Source organism: Urtica dioica, chromosome 7 (genome assembly GCF_054948205.1).
Source record: "Urtica dioica subsp. dioica isolate 48M chromosome 7, U.dioica_male_clone48M_v1_H2, whole genome shotgun sequence".
In the NCBI taxonomy this organism is placed as follows: domain Eukaryota; kingdom Viridiplantae; phylum Streptophyta; class Magnoliopsida; order Rosales; family Urticaceae; genus Urtica; species Urtica dioica.
Genome location: NC_142762.1, coordinates 41,645,940 through 41,661,355, shown reverse-complemented (window position 1 = coordinate 41,661,355; position 15,416 = coordinate 41,645,940). Strand labels below are relative to the sequence as shown.

General features: G+C 32.4%; 1 protein-coding gene across 1 annotated transcript; it reads right to left on the bottom strand.

Moving 5' to 3' along the window:
* Window positions 1-8,448: 8,448 nt before the first annotated feature.
* LOC149391680 (VQ motif-containing protein 4-like) lies at window positions 8,449-10,172 on the bottom strand. Its single transcript, XM_089620227.1, has 2 exons — window positions 9,359-10,172; window positions 8,449-8,761 (listed from the first exon to the last, which is right to left on the bottom strand). The coding sequence occupies exon 1, from the start codon at window positions 9,927-9,929 to the stop codon at window positions 9,381-9,383; it is 549 nt and encodes a 182-aa protein (XP_089476353.1). The 5' UTR covers window positions 9,930-10,172; the 3' UTR covers window positions 8,449-8,761; window positions 9,359-9,380.
* Between the last annotated feature and the right edge of the window lie 5,244 nt (window positions 10,173-15,416).

Genomic DNA, 15,416 nt, shown 5'->3' with positions numbered 1-15,416 from the left:
GTAAAAGAAATTACCTCAGGTACCTTTTTTCTTAATATTTTTTGTCCAATTATTTTGATCTGTTGTATTTCATATTACCTAGGTTTATACTATTTTCTTAATATAATAATTCTATATTTCTAATTTTTTATGGTTCATAGTTTTTTTTTTCTTTCTTGTTTACAGTTTCATTTAACATAAGGGCAAAATTATATATAAAAAAACAAACATTGAACAAAACTTAATATTTTTAAAAGATGGGATACTTTTAGAATTACCATCTCATTTTTAACGAGATATTTGTAACTCGGAAATAGATTACTGGTTAAAAAAATCAATCATACTTATTTACTATGATGACGTTATATTCGATACGCGTTACATGTGTTATTGTTTTAATGGTTTTCATAATATATGATTTTAATATGTTCCTAAGCTTTAAGATGCGGTGGTTGGCATATATATGCTACAGGAACATGTCGGGGAATAAATATACGTCATGGAACAAAAAAACCATGATATATCGCCTCGTACAAATTAGAGCATTTCTATGTGTATTGTGATTGTCCAACATGCAATTTGGGTTGAAGAGTATATGAATGACTCATGCCATGAATTATGCATATCATCCCTGTGGTGGTCCAAATATATATGGAATTTTCTAAAGTGAATATATACGGTACCTACATTTAATTTGCAATTTCTGATAATTAAATTGAAAAAATATCAGCTATAGTAAGGTACGAAGGTTTATATTTTCTTACTTTAAAAATGTACAAATTAGTCCCTTTGAACTTTTTATTCACATATTAACCCTCTTGAAGTTACATTGGTTACATTGGCTCGTCCCTGGCTATACTATATACTGCTATAGCGCTATTCATTCTAAGCTTTGCTCTCCCCTCCACTATATACTCTTGATAAACCTAATAAAGCATGTATAAAAAAAAAATCTTAGGCGACTTATTTTTAAGAAGATAAAACAATGTTCAATATATCCATAATTGTTTTGTGGATTATATGATTACTATGAACAGTAATAATTTTCTACTATAAAAAAACATTATTTTATCACGGATCATAAAGTTTTCAAAATAACATGAACACTCATACACTTCCATTATTAAAAAGAATATTAATATGTACTCCAAAGTCAAACCCTTGAAAATAAGCCATCAATATAATTATGGATGTTTCTCCGTATATGGTAGTTCTTGAGAACTTGTTGACTGAGTTATTAAGTGAAAAATAAAACGAAGAACAAGAAAAAGAAAAGAAAAAGACCTGGCCAGATATATCCTACAAGTAGTGTGGGAGACATCTCATATCCCGAAGAATATTATTTATTGTCTACCAGAATCATAGAGCAATCATAAGATGAGTTTTTATATATATTAATTTATGATATACAGATAACATTTTAAATTGGTAGGAAAATAGTCAAAATTTACTTTCTCTATTCAGTAACAAAAATTATCTCTTTATATGAGCATCTTACCACTCTAATCTACTTACAAGCTGGCTGTCGATTGGGTTGGACCGTTAGTGACCTCTTTTTAAAGATTTGGATCGGCCAAACTCATTTTGAAAAAAGGACGGGTCGAATTGGACATGTTGAAAGACCTAGACTGGACCTAGGGTATAATCCATCACAACCGGCTCGGCGTCGATCCCTTCAAAAAGCCCAACTCGGATCCGGCTCGGACCCATATTAGTTCCTGTACGGGACAAACCTTATATATATATATATATATATATATATATATATATATATATATATATATAATACTTTTGTTTAAATTTTGTACACATAAAATAAATTTTATTGTTTATGATATAATATATTTTCTACTAAAAGTTTGTTATTACGATTAAAAGTGTATGTTTTGAATTAAATTTATATATTTATTAGTTTTTTTTTATTGATTATAGTTTAGGCCAAATATTATTCTAATTAAATTTATTTATTTATTACTTTTTTATTGTTTATAGTTTAAGCTTTTTAAGGCTCGATTTAGGCCATTTTCAAGCTCAGCCCCAAGAGTCGAGAGCTTGGTCCTAAGGTCCTATTGTTTAAACTCGATTCAGTCCTCCAATAAAAGAGTTTGGGTTACGCTCGGACCTGGACCTTTCTTGGGTTTGAAACAAAGGGCGGGGTCGGATCGGCCTTGCTCAATTAACAGCTTTATGTGCAGGTATTCCACTATATGTCGAGTGTGTGTAGCTCTGAAACATATTGCCGAAATTGGAGAGACTTGCAATGCATAGATTCATAATAATTATGTATTAATGTAGCAGTTTTTATTTTGACCTCAGAATATTTTTTGACCGGCGTATACAATTATGTAATTGCACTAATGGTTGATATATATATATATATATATATATATATATATATATATATATATAATCTACATAATTGTTCGGAAAGACTTGCAATGCACGCGATTAAAAAATTCCATATCTATGTGGTAGGTATTCCATTGATCTCCTTATGTCAAATTTCTTTGACCAAACTGTCTTTAGTGTCGGGTTAAATTGTCAATTGGGCCAGGCCATAGTGGGCTAGGCGGCCATGTCCTCTTTCTTAAAGGCTTTGGGCCGGCTCGACCCTTTTCAAAAAAAGATCGGACATGTTGAAGGGCCTGGGTTGGACATAGGGTATAGGCCCTCAAGTCCGGTTGGGGTCCTCAAAAAATTCCAACTCAGGCTCGGTCTGACCCTAATTATGTCCGATTTGGGTTCAATTCTTTATATATTAAAAATATTTTATTTTTGTTTAAAATTTATGTTTTTATATATAAAAGTGTTTTTGATACATAAACTAAATGTTATTGTTTATGGTATTATTATTTTTCTAATAAATGTTTGTTATTGTGATTGAAAGTGTATTTTTTGAATTAATATCGATTAATTTATTAGTTTTATTTTAGTAATTCTAGTTTGGGCTTTTTGAGGCCAAACTTATGCCTATTTCAAGCCCGGTCCCGAGCCTAGCCCTAAGCCCCGAGTACGGAGTCCTTGGTGCTAGGTTGGGCCTAAGGTCCTATTTCTAAGGCCTATCCGGCCCTCTAATTAAAAGATTTGGGTTGGGCCCGGATCTCTCGTGGGCTTGAAGAAAAGGGCCAGACTGGCTCGGCTTGGTCCAATTGACATCTTTATCTAGAGGTATTCAACTGTATGACTGAGTGTGTGTATCTCGTAAACATATTGCCGAAATTGGAGAGACTTGTAATGCATAGATTTAACATAATTATTTATTAATGTGGTATTTTTTTTACCTCTTTAAGAAAAAAATCATTGACTGACGTATATGTAATTGCACGAATGGTTGATGCATATATATAATCTAGATTTGCAATGCACGAGATGCAAAAATTTCATATTTTTGTGCTAGGTATTTCATTGATCTCCTTAATATCAAATGTATTTGATCAAATTGTCTTTACTCTTGGTCCAGCTGTCAATTGGGTCAGGCCGCTAGTGAGTTAACTGGTTGGGTCCTCTTTTTTAAAGGTTGTGGGTTAGCCCGGCCATTTTCGAAAAAAAGGACCGGGGCCGAATCAGGCATGTTGAAGGGACTGGGTTGAGCATAGGGTATAGACTCTCAAACTCGCCCCAACCTTCAAAAAAGTTCAACTCGGGCCCGGCCCGGACTCTAATTAGGCCTGATTCGAGCCCAACCCTTTATATATTATTTTTGTTTAAAACTTAACTTTATAACATAGGCCTTATCCACACAAGAAATGGAGACCATACAAAATCTTGGGAATATTATTTTCGTGCACTAGAGCAAAACCCATTCTTACCACAAGCCTTTGATAATATGGTCGTGATCTGTCATTACGTGCGACTATCTCCACTATAGAAATGTTTTTATATAATAAAAAGATATTTTTAATATAAAATTTTAATGTTATTGTTTATGATATTTTTTTCCTACTAAAATTTCGTTAGTATGATTAAAAATATATTTTTCAAATTAAAATTTATGTATTTTTTTAGTTTTTTTTAGTATTCTAGTTTGAGTTTTGTGAGGTTCAACTTATTTTCAAGTCCGGGCTCGGGCCCGAGAGTCGAGGCTTGGTCTGGGCCTAAACAAACTTAGAATAAAATTAAATAATCAAATTTGAATCTAGTGTAGGAAATATATATATATATATATATATATATATATATATATATATATATACACACACACACGTATGTATGTATATGTTATGTATAGGTCATTGCCTTATAAGTGAAACGTAATTATTGATGAAATTTAAACTTTTTTTTTTTTTTTTGAGAAATGATGAAATTTAAACTTAATCACTCAAAATACGATAGAGATATTTAATGTGACGCGTTACCTAACTCGTGCATGAACTAAATAATTTAATAATAACCACGTCACACATTTAAGTCTTCTAATGGTATTTGCTTAGTCAGTTGTCTCTAATTATTCTGCTTCATAAATCTAATTGATCTCCCAATTTATTAGGAAAAATATAGTGTTTATTTAGTTTGCTTGTAGTTAAGGACTTCATGCGTATCAAACAACATCACCGAAATAAAATAATCTGGATACTAACATTTGATATGACTGAGACGAGTCACTTATTAGAAGACTTCATATTTTTTCAGATAGGTTCAGATTTATTAGATTAATGCGTGGTGATATATTTAGAATTTACGAGAAGTCCAAATGAATCTTGCAAACGATGATTGGTGGGGCAAAAATTAGTAAAAAGCTCATGCAATTTTGTGTCCAAATTATGCATTCAGATCATTCTTGTGATTTGGGAGGATCGTAATCAATTAAAAGAGAGAGGTATAGATAGAGACATATTTAATCTGCTTTAGCAATATATGACGGTCACAATGCGTAGAGTCATAATTTGATGAATTAATAAAATAATGGAAAATTAAAAATAATTTGATGAATTGTGTGTAAAAAATATAAAAAAAACATCTGACTTATATTTTACTAATTTATAAATTATAGTTAAAATAGGAAAAGTTTAGTGTCCTTAAGTTTCTAACAAAAAATAAAATAAAAAGTTATCTCTCATTGTCATGAAAGTTTTGTACGAGTTTACTCAAATTTCATCACAATCAAGAATTAATTTTGAACTAAAACATATATTTTTTTGACGTTTTGTTAAATAAAAATCAAGGATAAATGAATTTTTTTATTAGTTATCAATAAAAATCAAGAGTATATATTAAAAGATATATTAGTTGTTTCTTTATTACATATTTTTTTAAGAGTTTTTTTTTATTACATAATATGAACATATATATACATGATGTAAAATATATGATTAATTAGATTATGTCTGCATTTCATTTTTGTTTTTATTTTATGTTCGAAGCCGTGTTAATGCAACGGTTTAGCGGGCGTGTTACTGCCATGCTGCATGCACCTGAGTTTTTTTTTTCATGACTATTTTTGCCCAAAGAGTGCCCGTTAATAAAGTCAAAATACTAATTAGCAATATTGCACATATTATTTACAAAATTTTAATTCACGCCACACACGTATTGATTTAAATTTATCTTCAACTGATTGAGATTTTTAATGTAGAAGTAGTTCATGTTCGAGCCGGTTACATTATAATACAATATTTATAAGAGGGGCCTTGATACTTATCACTGTCGATTATAATGGTCATGAATTTATTGCTATTTTCTTGACATGTTTATATGATTAGTTCATCGACCGTTTAGCAAAAAGATGAGATATATATGAGAACTGTCGACCTAATTTGATGGGGTAGATAATCAGATGATAACATATTGGCTCACAAAAGATGAGAGAGACGAAATGTAGAAAATATTTACGCTGAGATATGTTAAAAAAAAAATAGACGAGATATGTGTAGGTTTTTGTTTTTTGTTTTTTTGTTGTTTTGTGATCATATTCATGTGCTATTTTCAATTTCCAATGTAAACTAATGTTTAGACTTTAAATAGAATGAGCACTGTGGTTGATTGATGTGGTCCATGAGCTGGTTGTTTATTCATTGTCAGATATAGTGATATACCATATTTATACAATATTTGTAAGAGGGGCCTTAATACTTGTCACTTATATGATTAGATCATTGACTGTTTAACATAGATGAGATATGAGCAATGTCGATCTAATTTGATGGTGTAGAAAATCAGATCATAACACGTTGGCTCACAAAAGATGAGAGAGACGAAATGTAGAAAAAAAATAAATCGGATTACAATATAATTTACAACCCAATATTGGATACACGGTCTACAAAAGTCAAAAATGAAGGGGAAGGAATGTCTGACTCGTGAGTCATGACTCATGACTGATCGTACCAATCATTTTTAAACATTATAACTTCACACACGCGCGCACGCGTGCACATAGGAGAATTCTTCTATTTATACTTTGAATTATTTTTATAATTAAAAAATAAAAAAAAGACCAAATTCTTATTTTGTTCCTCCACTTGATCTTTTATTTCTTTTTCATTGAGGACTTTATAAAGAGGAAAGTTTTAGAATTTCGAGTGGAAAAAACCACACAGAGAGTTTTTTATCATGACGATTATGAAAAGCTTGATTGAGCTAGTCAATAGATTCAACGAGCTAATTGCCGGATGCTCGGTGACTATAGTGATAATGACAACAATGCTTTCTCTCATCTCTTTGGAGGTCTTCCTTTCGTCGTTGTGGTCGGCGATCAACTGCGATCACTTCTTTTGAAAATGGACAATTTAATCGTTTATTTCGAAAAAAGATCAACAAAATTTTATAAAAAAAAAGAGAGTTTTGATATATAAACGCAATTTAAGGTATGTAATTGACATTAATATGAATGTAAAGAGATATGATATATTTTAAAAATTATAAAAATAAACGCAATATTTATATTAAACACATGAGAGATATGATATTTTCTCTATATTATATTTGGCTTAAAAATTACAATGATAAATTTAGTGAGACTCTTTAGTCTAACACTAACTACAGTGATCCACTAAAGTTTCCAACTCGTTTTTCCAAAGACAAAAAGTGTTAACTCGCTAACCTGTCGTCAAAGGAAAAGAAAAATATTATGAGCAATTCGGTAAATGGGGAGTTTGGGCCATCGTAAAGTCTGACCGCTCATTCATTGCATGATTGTCGCCGCGTGGGACCCACTGTGATGGACGGTCCATGGCTGTTCGTGCTGCCGTGTCATGACAAACCGGCCCACAAGGCCGTCATGGACCCAACTTCCAAGGCTCACTTTGGGCCCCACACACGCCGACTCAGATCATCCATATTGTCTTCTTTTCTCACCACCAAATATTTACTGTGACTATGAGCCTGTCACTCTTTCTAGCTATTGGTTAACAATTTATTCGTCTCTTTTTGGTGCTGCTATGATTAATTAATGGGTTTTAATATCGTCTAATGATTTTGTGTAGATCTTCAAATATAATAAATCGCATGTGTGATTAATTTGGATCTGTTAATTCATTATTGAAAATCCAAGTTACGAACTCGCCATGATTAGCTTTAACCATCAATAAATATATTTCCTCTATACCTTTTTGTAGCTTTATATAGATACTGCTTCAGATGAAATAGCTATTAGTAATTATTGGTGATACCGCAACAAATTTTCTGAGTATAAAATATTATAATATTATAAACTTTTGTTGTCATGACCCACACTTGTATTCGATGCAATGTGTTAACTTTTCATCTGGATTAAACTAGGGCAAATGGTCGGAACAATATGTTATGTTCTAGTATTATTCAGAAAACAAAAGTCCAGTTAAAAAATAAAAGCAGTACATATGGAACATAAATTCCGTCACATTACTTTTCCCCGAACTAGAATGTTCCAGTTGAAATGAAACCATAAGAGAATTCTGGTTTAGGGTCTTTTTTTATTTTTATTTTTCCGATTCCAGTTCTGTTATATTAATTATATATATTCTTCTTCTAGAACAATAAATTGGATATATATTTAAACAAGCCATGTTAATTAAGATACGTCTCCCGTGGATTGTGCTGGCATTTTCATGAGTGTAAAGTGTCGTGACAATGAAATATGCGCGTTGATTAATATAAAGAGAAAGCTAGCTATAGCTTTGCTGGGGTTGCAAAGTAATTATGGTATTGCCAAATTAGTCCACACAGATTGTGTGCAAAATAGAATCTTAACATCATTTGGATCAAGAACTAATTAAGCAATTTAGTTGCAAGACATAAGTGGACGAATATTTTACATGGCATATGCTTTGCAGCTAATTCTATATGTCCCCCAATGAATAATAATTAGTCAGTCTGTAATCTGAGAATAATGAGTGACATTAACTTTTTTAAGTCAACTGGTGTGATTACTTGGTAGTTGGAACTTGGAATTCGATGGCATTTATTGATCTTCAGGAGTTTAATTAATAATAAAAAAGAGTTTTTTTTTTCTTACGTACAATACTACGCGTAATTGGATTTTTATTTTTAAATTTATATCCCCGTGGCCTACTTGCATTTATACTTTCCTTGCTTCGTACTTGGCATTGCCTAGCTGGCATGTATTATATATTATATATGTATATACACAGTGTATTACTGTATATACAATATACTTTATACGTATGTATTGCCATGCATGCAAAGTTAAAAGAGAATCATGGCACAAGAGAATCTGTGGTGTACGTAACTCTATCCACTTGCTGTCTTGTTAAACTTCAACGCTGACGATTCAGAGAAGAAAACAGAGAAAATAATACATGTGTTGCTGTGACTTGTGTGTCTGTAATTTCATACGAACGCACCTGTAATATAAACAAACAAAATGTCCATACGTCAAAACTGTTATGGCTTACAAGATTAGTACATATAAAAAAAAAATTTAAGAAAAGGGAAACCGGCCCTTCATACTTATCATGTTGATTTTTATTTCCCTGTGTCTATATATGAATGATGCTCATTTACTAAACCCATCAAGACTTGAGCATTAAAAAAAAGACCTGTGTGTAGTGTAGAAATTTTGAGGGTCCCTTATTTTAGAGAAGGTAAAAAAAAAAAAGACTCGCCCCTAATGTAGGTGCGAACAAAGAGTTAAAAAATATCAAATACACATTTCCAACTACAACACCCATGCAAACTGCAAAGGGTTTTGTACTGTATATAGACTAATAGTACATATAATACATTCCAAAAAACACAAATTTGGAAGGAAAAAAAAAACTGCAACATAAAAAGAAGGAAACAAAAGTTCTGTTTCACTTTCATGCACGTAACAGTAAATAATGTAAAATAGAAGCAGGCCAACTAAAAAAAAAAAAAAAAAGAAGAAGAAGAAGAAGATATAAACAGTCCTTTTTTATATTTTATAATTTAATCGAACCCCAAACGCGATCAGTAAACTAATCTCGATTAGAGCTCTGGCGAAATCAATCACTCGTGGGCGAAGTCAACGGAAAGAGATTCAGAAGCTCCGGCGGGTCAGAACCACGCGGCGTGGTCAACGGCGAGGGCTGCAAAAAGAACCCCTTCTCCACATCCGACAAAAACGACGACGGAGACGGCGAGCCAGAGCCGGGAACGAAAAGCGAGTCGGAAGAGAGAGGCGTGACCGGACTCGGAACCGGAGAAGAGTCAAACCACGGGTGGTGGTGGTGATTATGGCGACTGTGGTGGTTTCCGGCGATGGTGGCGAGGCTGAGCTTGATCTCGAGCTTCCTCATGGTCTGCCTCCGATCCTGAAGCTTAAACGGAGACCGGCGAGGTCCGGTGGGGTCCACCGGCGGACTGGTTGAAGGCGGTTTGGGCTGTCTGGCTGGGTGGGTCACCGGAAGCTTCTCGGAGTCGTGACCGGACGAGCCGGTCAGCCTCTGGACGAGGTCTTTGAACGTGTTCGGGTCCGCTTGGACGAAAGTCGTCGGCGACGGAGCGTTATTGATGTTTGTTGACGGTGATCTTATCGGATACTGATTTTCCATGGTTTGAAGGTTGATAGGTTTTTGGTTTATTGGTGTTTTACTACATTAAGAGTACTGAGTGAGTGACCAGATATGAGACTGTTGTTTTGATGCCTTTGAGAATTATTATATATAGACAAGGAAGGAATAAATACATAAGGATTGTGTTTATATCTATATATATAATATTTGTTGGTAAAGTGATTTTTGTGAAGTATTACAGACAAAGAAGAGGGTCTGTTTTGTTTGCTACTATGTAGCTTCTTGAAGGTTTTTTTTATGGTGACTGTTTTTTCGGGTTGTGTAAATAATATTAATAATTATTATTATTGTTATTATTTGAAATTGAAAACGTCGTTTGCAATTATGAGAGAAAGTTGCGGACTAAACTGGGTAGGAAAATACAATCACTTTTCCCACAAATTACAACATAATAAAATCTGACTTTTTTTGTATCCTTGTTTTTTTATAGGGGGCTTATAAGTCAACGAAAATACATATATTTTCTTTATGGTTATTTCCCGGAAAATTACATTGTGAGAATTATTTTGTTTTTGTTTCAATTTTTAATGTGTACGGTGGTGTTGAATTTATGATTATTGAACGAAATCAACTTAGATATGATATTTTGACAATAATTATATGAAGGCGATAAGAAAATGAATCTACGGACTTGCATAGGTTGGTTCCAACTTATAAAGAAAAAGAATAAGAAAAAAAAAAAGAGAAAGAGGAACAACGAAGAAGAAACATGGTTGAGTTGAGACACCAAATCGTTTTAAGACTTGAACATTAAACCTTATCAACTGTTAGATTTAGACTTGATTTCAAAATCTCGATAATTATTTACTACCATTCGAATCAGAAAAAAAATCTTGGGCTTTTAGATTTAGGTCCGGATTTTATTAGGTGGGTGAGAAAAAAGTATTGAATTTAGTCCTGTTTCGGTTGTCACTACTGTTCAATTGGTGAGATTTTCGCTTTGCTTTTTCTTAATTACATACATTTTGGCATTAAAAATAAATAATTAAGCACACCCATACTGAAATTTGGGTGTTTCTAGATTCACTAATAGAAATATTAACAGATCATGACTGTATAACTTGTTTCCTATCCTATCCAGTTTCTTTTTTTAGTCCTTATACACTCACTGTTTATTGACACACTGATGTCATATGTCTAAATAAACGTCCATTTATTTAGAGATTTGTAACTAATTAGGCCACCTAAAACGTTTGATCTGGGATCTAGCCTATGTTTGGAGATTTTTAGGGAAATAGTCAAACTTATTAGGTGGCAAAATATTTTTTACTTTTTTGTCCTTCAATAATTAAGATAGTTTTTTAAAATCACGTTATATTTTTTTTTTCCTTTTTTTGTGCATGTTAAATTCCTATTTTGTACAAAGTAGTTACCAAATATTAGAATCCACGTTCTCTCTCTCTCTCTCTCCACAAAATCAGATCTGTGTTTTTTTTTAAACCTTCAACATGCCAAGATGACGAGGAAGACGCCGAGATCGTGGGCCAAGGGGGCAGTCCAGTCGAAGAAGTTGTCGCCGATGACGCAGATCGGCCGGAGGCGGCGGCGGCGAAGGCTCGTCGAAGCCAGATCGACGCCTACAGGAGGCGGTCGACGAGACCGTAGTGTGGAGGGAGTCGGTGTTCTCGGAGTCCGGAGGGAGGCCGTGGTCGGCGCTCCGGAAGGGGGTCGCGACGAGCCTCACGGCGGTGGTTGGCGGGAGAGACGATCGGAGCTTGGTTAGTGGTGGCCCGACTCTCACTGTTAATTTTTTTTTAACAGTGAAGATTTTCGAATGTCAATCTTTGGAAAAATGTAGAGGTACAGATTATTTATTTACAGTTATTTCCATTTATTTCCATTCATATTACTTAAATGTGGAGAATGAGATAATTTCCAGTAATTTACGTTTATTATCTGTGTTGACAGGTTCTTACACAATAACGTCAGTCTTGGTGAAGCCGTTCTAGATTAGCGCGTCGCGTGATTAATGATATATTTGATAAAATATTTTTGTTGAGATTTGTTAGAGGTTTAAGGCTACGTATAACAATTTTGAAATTGTCTGTTATTTTATATCGTTATTGCCTATTATTTAATATAATTATATTCATTATTTCCATTTGATTAAGTAAAAGGGCAAATTAGTCTATTAATTATTGACACCTAAGCACGTTGGTTATTTCCCTAAAAGTTATGAAACATAGGCTAAAAACAAATTCTATAGTTTCAAACTGACTATTTTGCTACATTGCCCATTTATTTATGTGATAAAAAATAGTCATTTTTTGCGAGAAATTATATTGCGCAAATTTTTCAGTACCATATATTTGGCCAATTGAAAATTAACCTTTAGTATATATTTGACAAATTACCATTTAAAATTTGACGTTTTTTTTTAAAATTTTATTTTCCAACTTTCAAAATATTGTAAATCAATGCTTGTTGTGATGTGTGGTACGTAGCTTGATCTAGTGGTAATTTCACATCATCTCTAGCGTAGAGGTCGTGAGTTCAATCTTCACCGTTACTAATTCAAAAAAAAAAGTTTTGTTGTGGTGTAATTAGTTAGTTTTGTATGGTTTCATAATTTTACCTCACTAATTTGTATATTTTGAATTATATCAACTGAATGTTATGTAAAAAGATAATAAATTTTCATTATTTAAAAAATGATTCGGCACAAAATAAAAATGATTTGGTATTTTAACCACTTATTTCAGGGACGTATGATACGGATATGCATTATATTAAAATTATACGAGGTCATATAATTTCTAATCAGAGAAAGCTTGTTGGATATATAGAAGAGAATGGAAGTCACACCAAAGTCTCCAACACTGGTTAAAACATCGTCTTCATGATATTTTGTTTTGATAACGCTTTAACTTTAATGTCATCAATCATTATAAAATCACATTGACAAGTATTTTATTGTATTTTAATGAGGCAATTTTAATGGGAAGTGCTCTCTAACTCTCAGCTTCTCGTTTTCCTTTTGTGACTTCATGTTCATACATTTCTCAAATTTATTGACGTTAATTGGTTGTTTTGTACTTACTCAATGAGCCTTGGTATATGGCGTAGTCGATAAATTAAAAGATCACGATCAAACATAACTTTTCTGAAGATCTTACTATAAGATGGATGGCTCATAAAGCGACATGAAATATCGTGTGTATATATTAATTAATTAATGATCTTACTATAAGTTGTGTCAGATGGGAGGTGACTTTATATTAATGATTATAATAAATTATAAATTGCGAAACATTATTACGAATGGTGAGGAAATATTGTAGTTAAGTGAAGTCACGGAGTTAATCCATTCGACTTATAAACTTCTCGACTTTGAATAGTGAATAGATGTTGTTTTCATGGAAAGAAAAAAAACTGCAAAAAGAAGGTTTAAAAAGAGACTTGAGGTAGGGGTTTGATACCGTGCCTTAATTTGGAACGCAAGAAATTGTTCTATAATCCTGAAAGATAAATGTAAAAAAAAAAAAAAAGAAGAGAGCAAAAATGAAAGGTTGTCGTGTCGTTTTGTAGTTCGTCAAACTAGAAAAAGAATATTTTTATTTTGCTTGAAAATTAGGATCATACTCACCTAAATACATGCCTAGGACGGCGCAAAAAAACCGTAAAAACCGTAAACCGGACCGGACCGGTGATTTTTAAACCGCCGGTCCGGTTTAAAACGGTTTTTTTTTTCCCCGGTCCGGTCCGGTCCAGTTTACTCAATGCAAACGGTCCGGTCCGGTTTTTTTTTTTTAAAAACCGTTAAACCGGACCGGACCGGTTTATTTATAAAAAAAATAAAAAAAAATTAATTAATGTCCAATTAGCCAAATTAGGTATTTGTGCATGTATTTAACTCCCATATATGACTATATGTTTGTGTTTTGGTGGAAAATTAATGGTTTTTTTTAAAAAAAATTATGTAAAACGGTTCAAAACGGTCCAACGGTCCAAAACGGTCCGGTTCGGTCCGGTCTAAACGGTTCAAAACGGTCCAAACGGTTCAAAACGGTCCGGTCCGGTTTAGATGATTTAAAACGGTCCGGTCCGGTCCGGTTTTTACAGATTTTTGGTCCGGTCCGGTTTGGGTTTTTTTGAACCGTTTTGAACGGTCCGGTCCGGTTTTTTGGCCGGTTTTGGACCGGACCGGACCGTGCACAGGCCTATACATGCCTATTGGACCTCTAAGGGCCACTAAATCAGAAACTTTATATGAGTTGAACCCAAATGAGCCTCTCTCTAAATTGAAACTTTAAACAACCCTTATTTTGAAAAAAAATTGTAAAAATAAAAAGTTAAAACAAAAAAACTAAATGAAATTCTAAACGGAGAAAGTAAAATATAATGTAAATTTCATAGAAAATAAGCCAAATAAACCTATACCGTATACGCGTCAAGAAAAATTATACAGTTATTATTTTACGAGATTAAAAATAATAAATAAACATCCATTTTGTTGTTTGGAATAAGAAATAAATTCTTTATACACCATAATATCTCAAAATTAACTATTTTTTTATGTAAGATTTGTAACAAATTCAAGAATTAGGAAATTATACTTATTTCATTTTTCGTTTTAATTAATAGTGTATTAAAGGCTATATTGCTATAAGAAAAAAGGCGTAAATTACACGTGATATTTTTTTTTTAAACTAATCACAAAAATAGTGTACAGTTTTTACTATGAAACAAATATTTTTCAACATGTAAATAATAAATCTTTTTATTTTTATAGATTTTTTTAAAATGTGTTTAATGTATTGGGCTACATTCAACTTCTTTTAATTATTTAATGTTTCATTTATATTTATAAGAAAAACAGTTGAGAGCTTTAATTATCCAAATCATAAATTCTATTTCTAGATGGGCAATGAAGACCACCTCTCGCTGGTGATAGAAAAATGTACCAATGTGTAGAGTCCAGTGGATTTCTACGGCAGTATATATGACTATTCATTAATACAATGGATATATTTTTGAAGCTCTCGTTGTCATGAATCCGCATGACTTGAAATCACTTAATTCGAGTCCATATGAAGATGATATAGATTTTTGAAGTTTTGATGAGGAAAAAAACGAAAATGGTATGAGAGAGAGGGGGAATGATGAACAGTAGAGAAAAACGGAAAAATAAATCCACAAGAGAGAGAGAGAGTGTCATTAAATGCAAAAAAAGAAAAAAAAAATATTATCGTTTTAAACGAAAGACAAAATAAATATATCAAATGAGTTATTTAAATGCTATCTTATTGATTTGATTAATTTTTAATAAGTTTTCAAGTGTGACTATATCCAAAACATGATGTTTCGAATGACATAGTGAGTTACAAATTTCTGAAAAAAAAAATGATAGGCTTTAAAAAAAAACATAATCAGGCTTACTCCAATTGTGATGGATTTTTAAAATATATTGCAAATAAAACGTACATTATTATTTTATATCGAAAATAGCTTGTGTATCTAGAGATA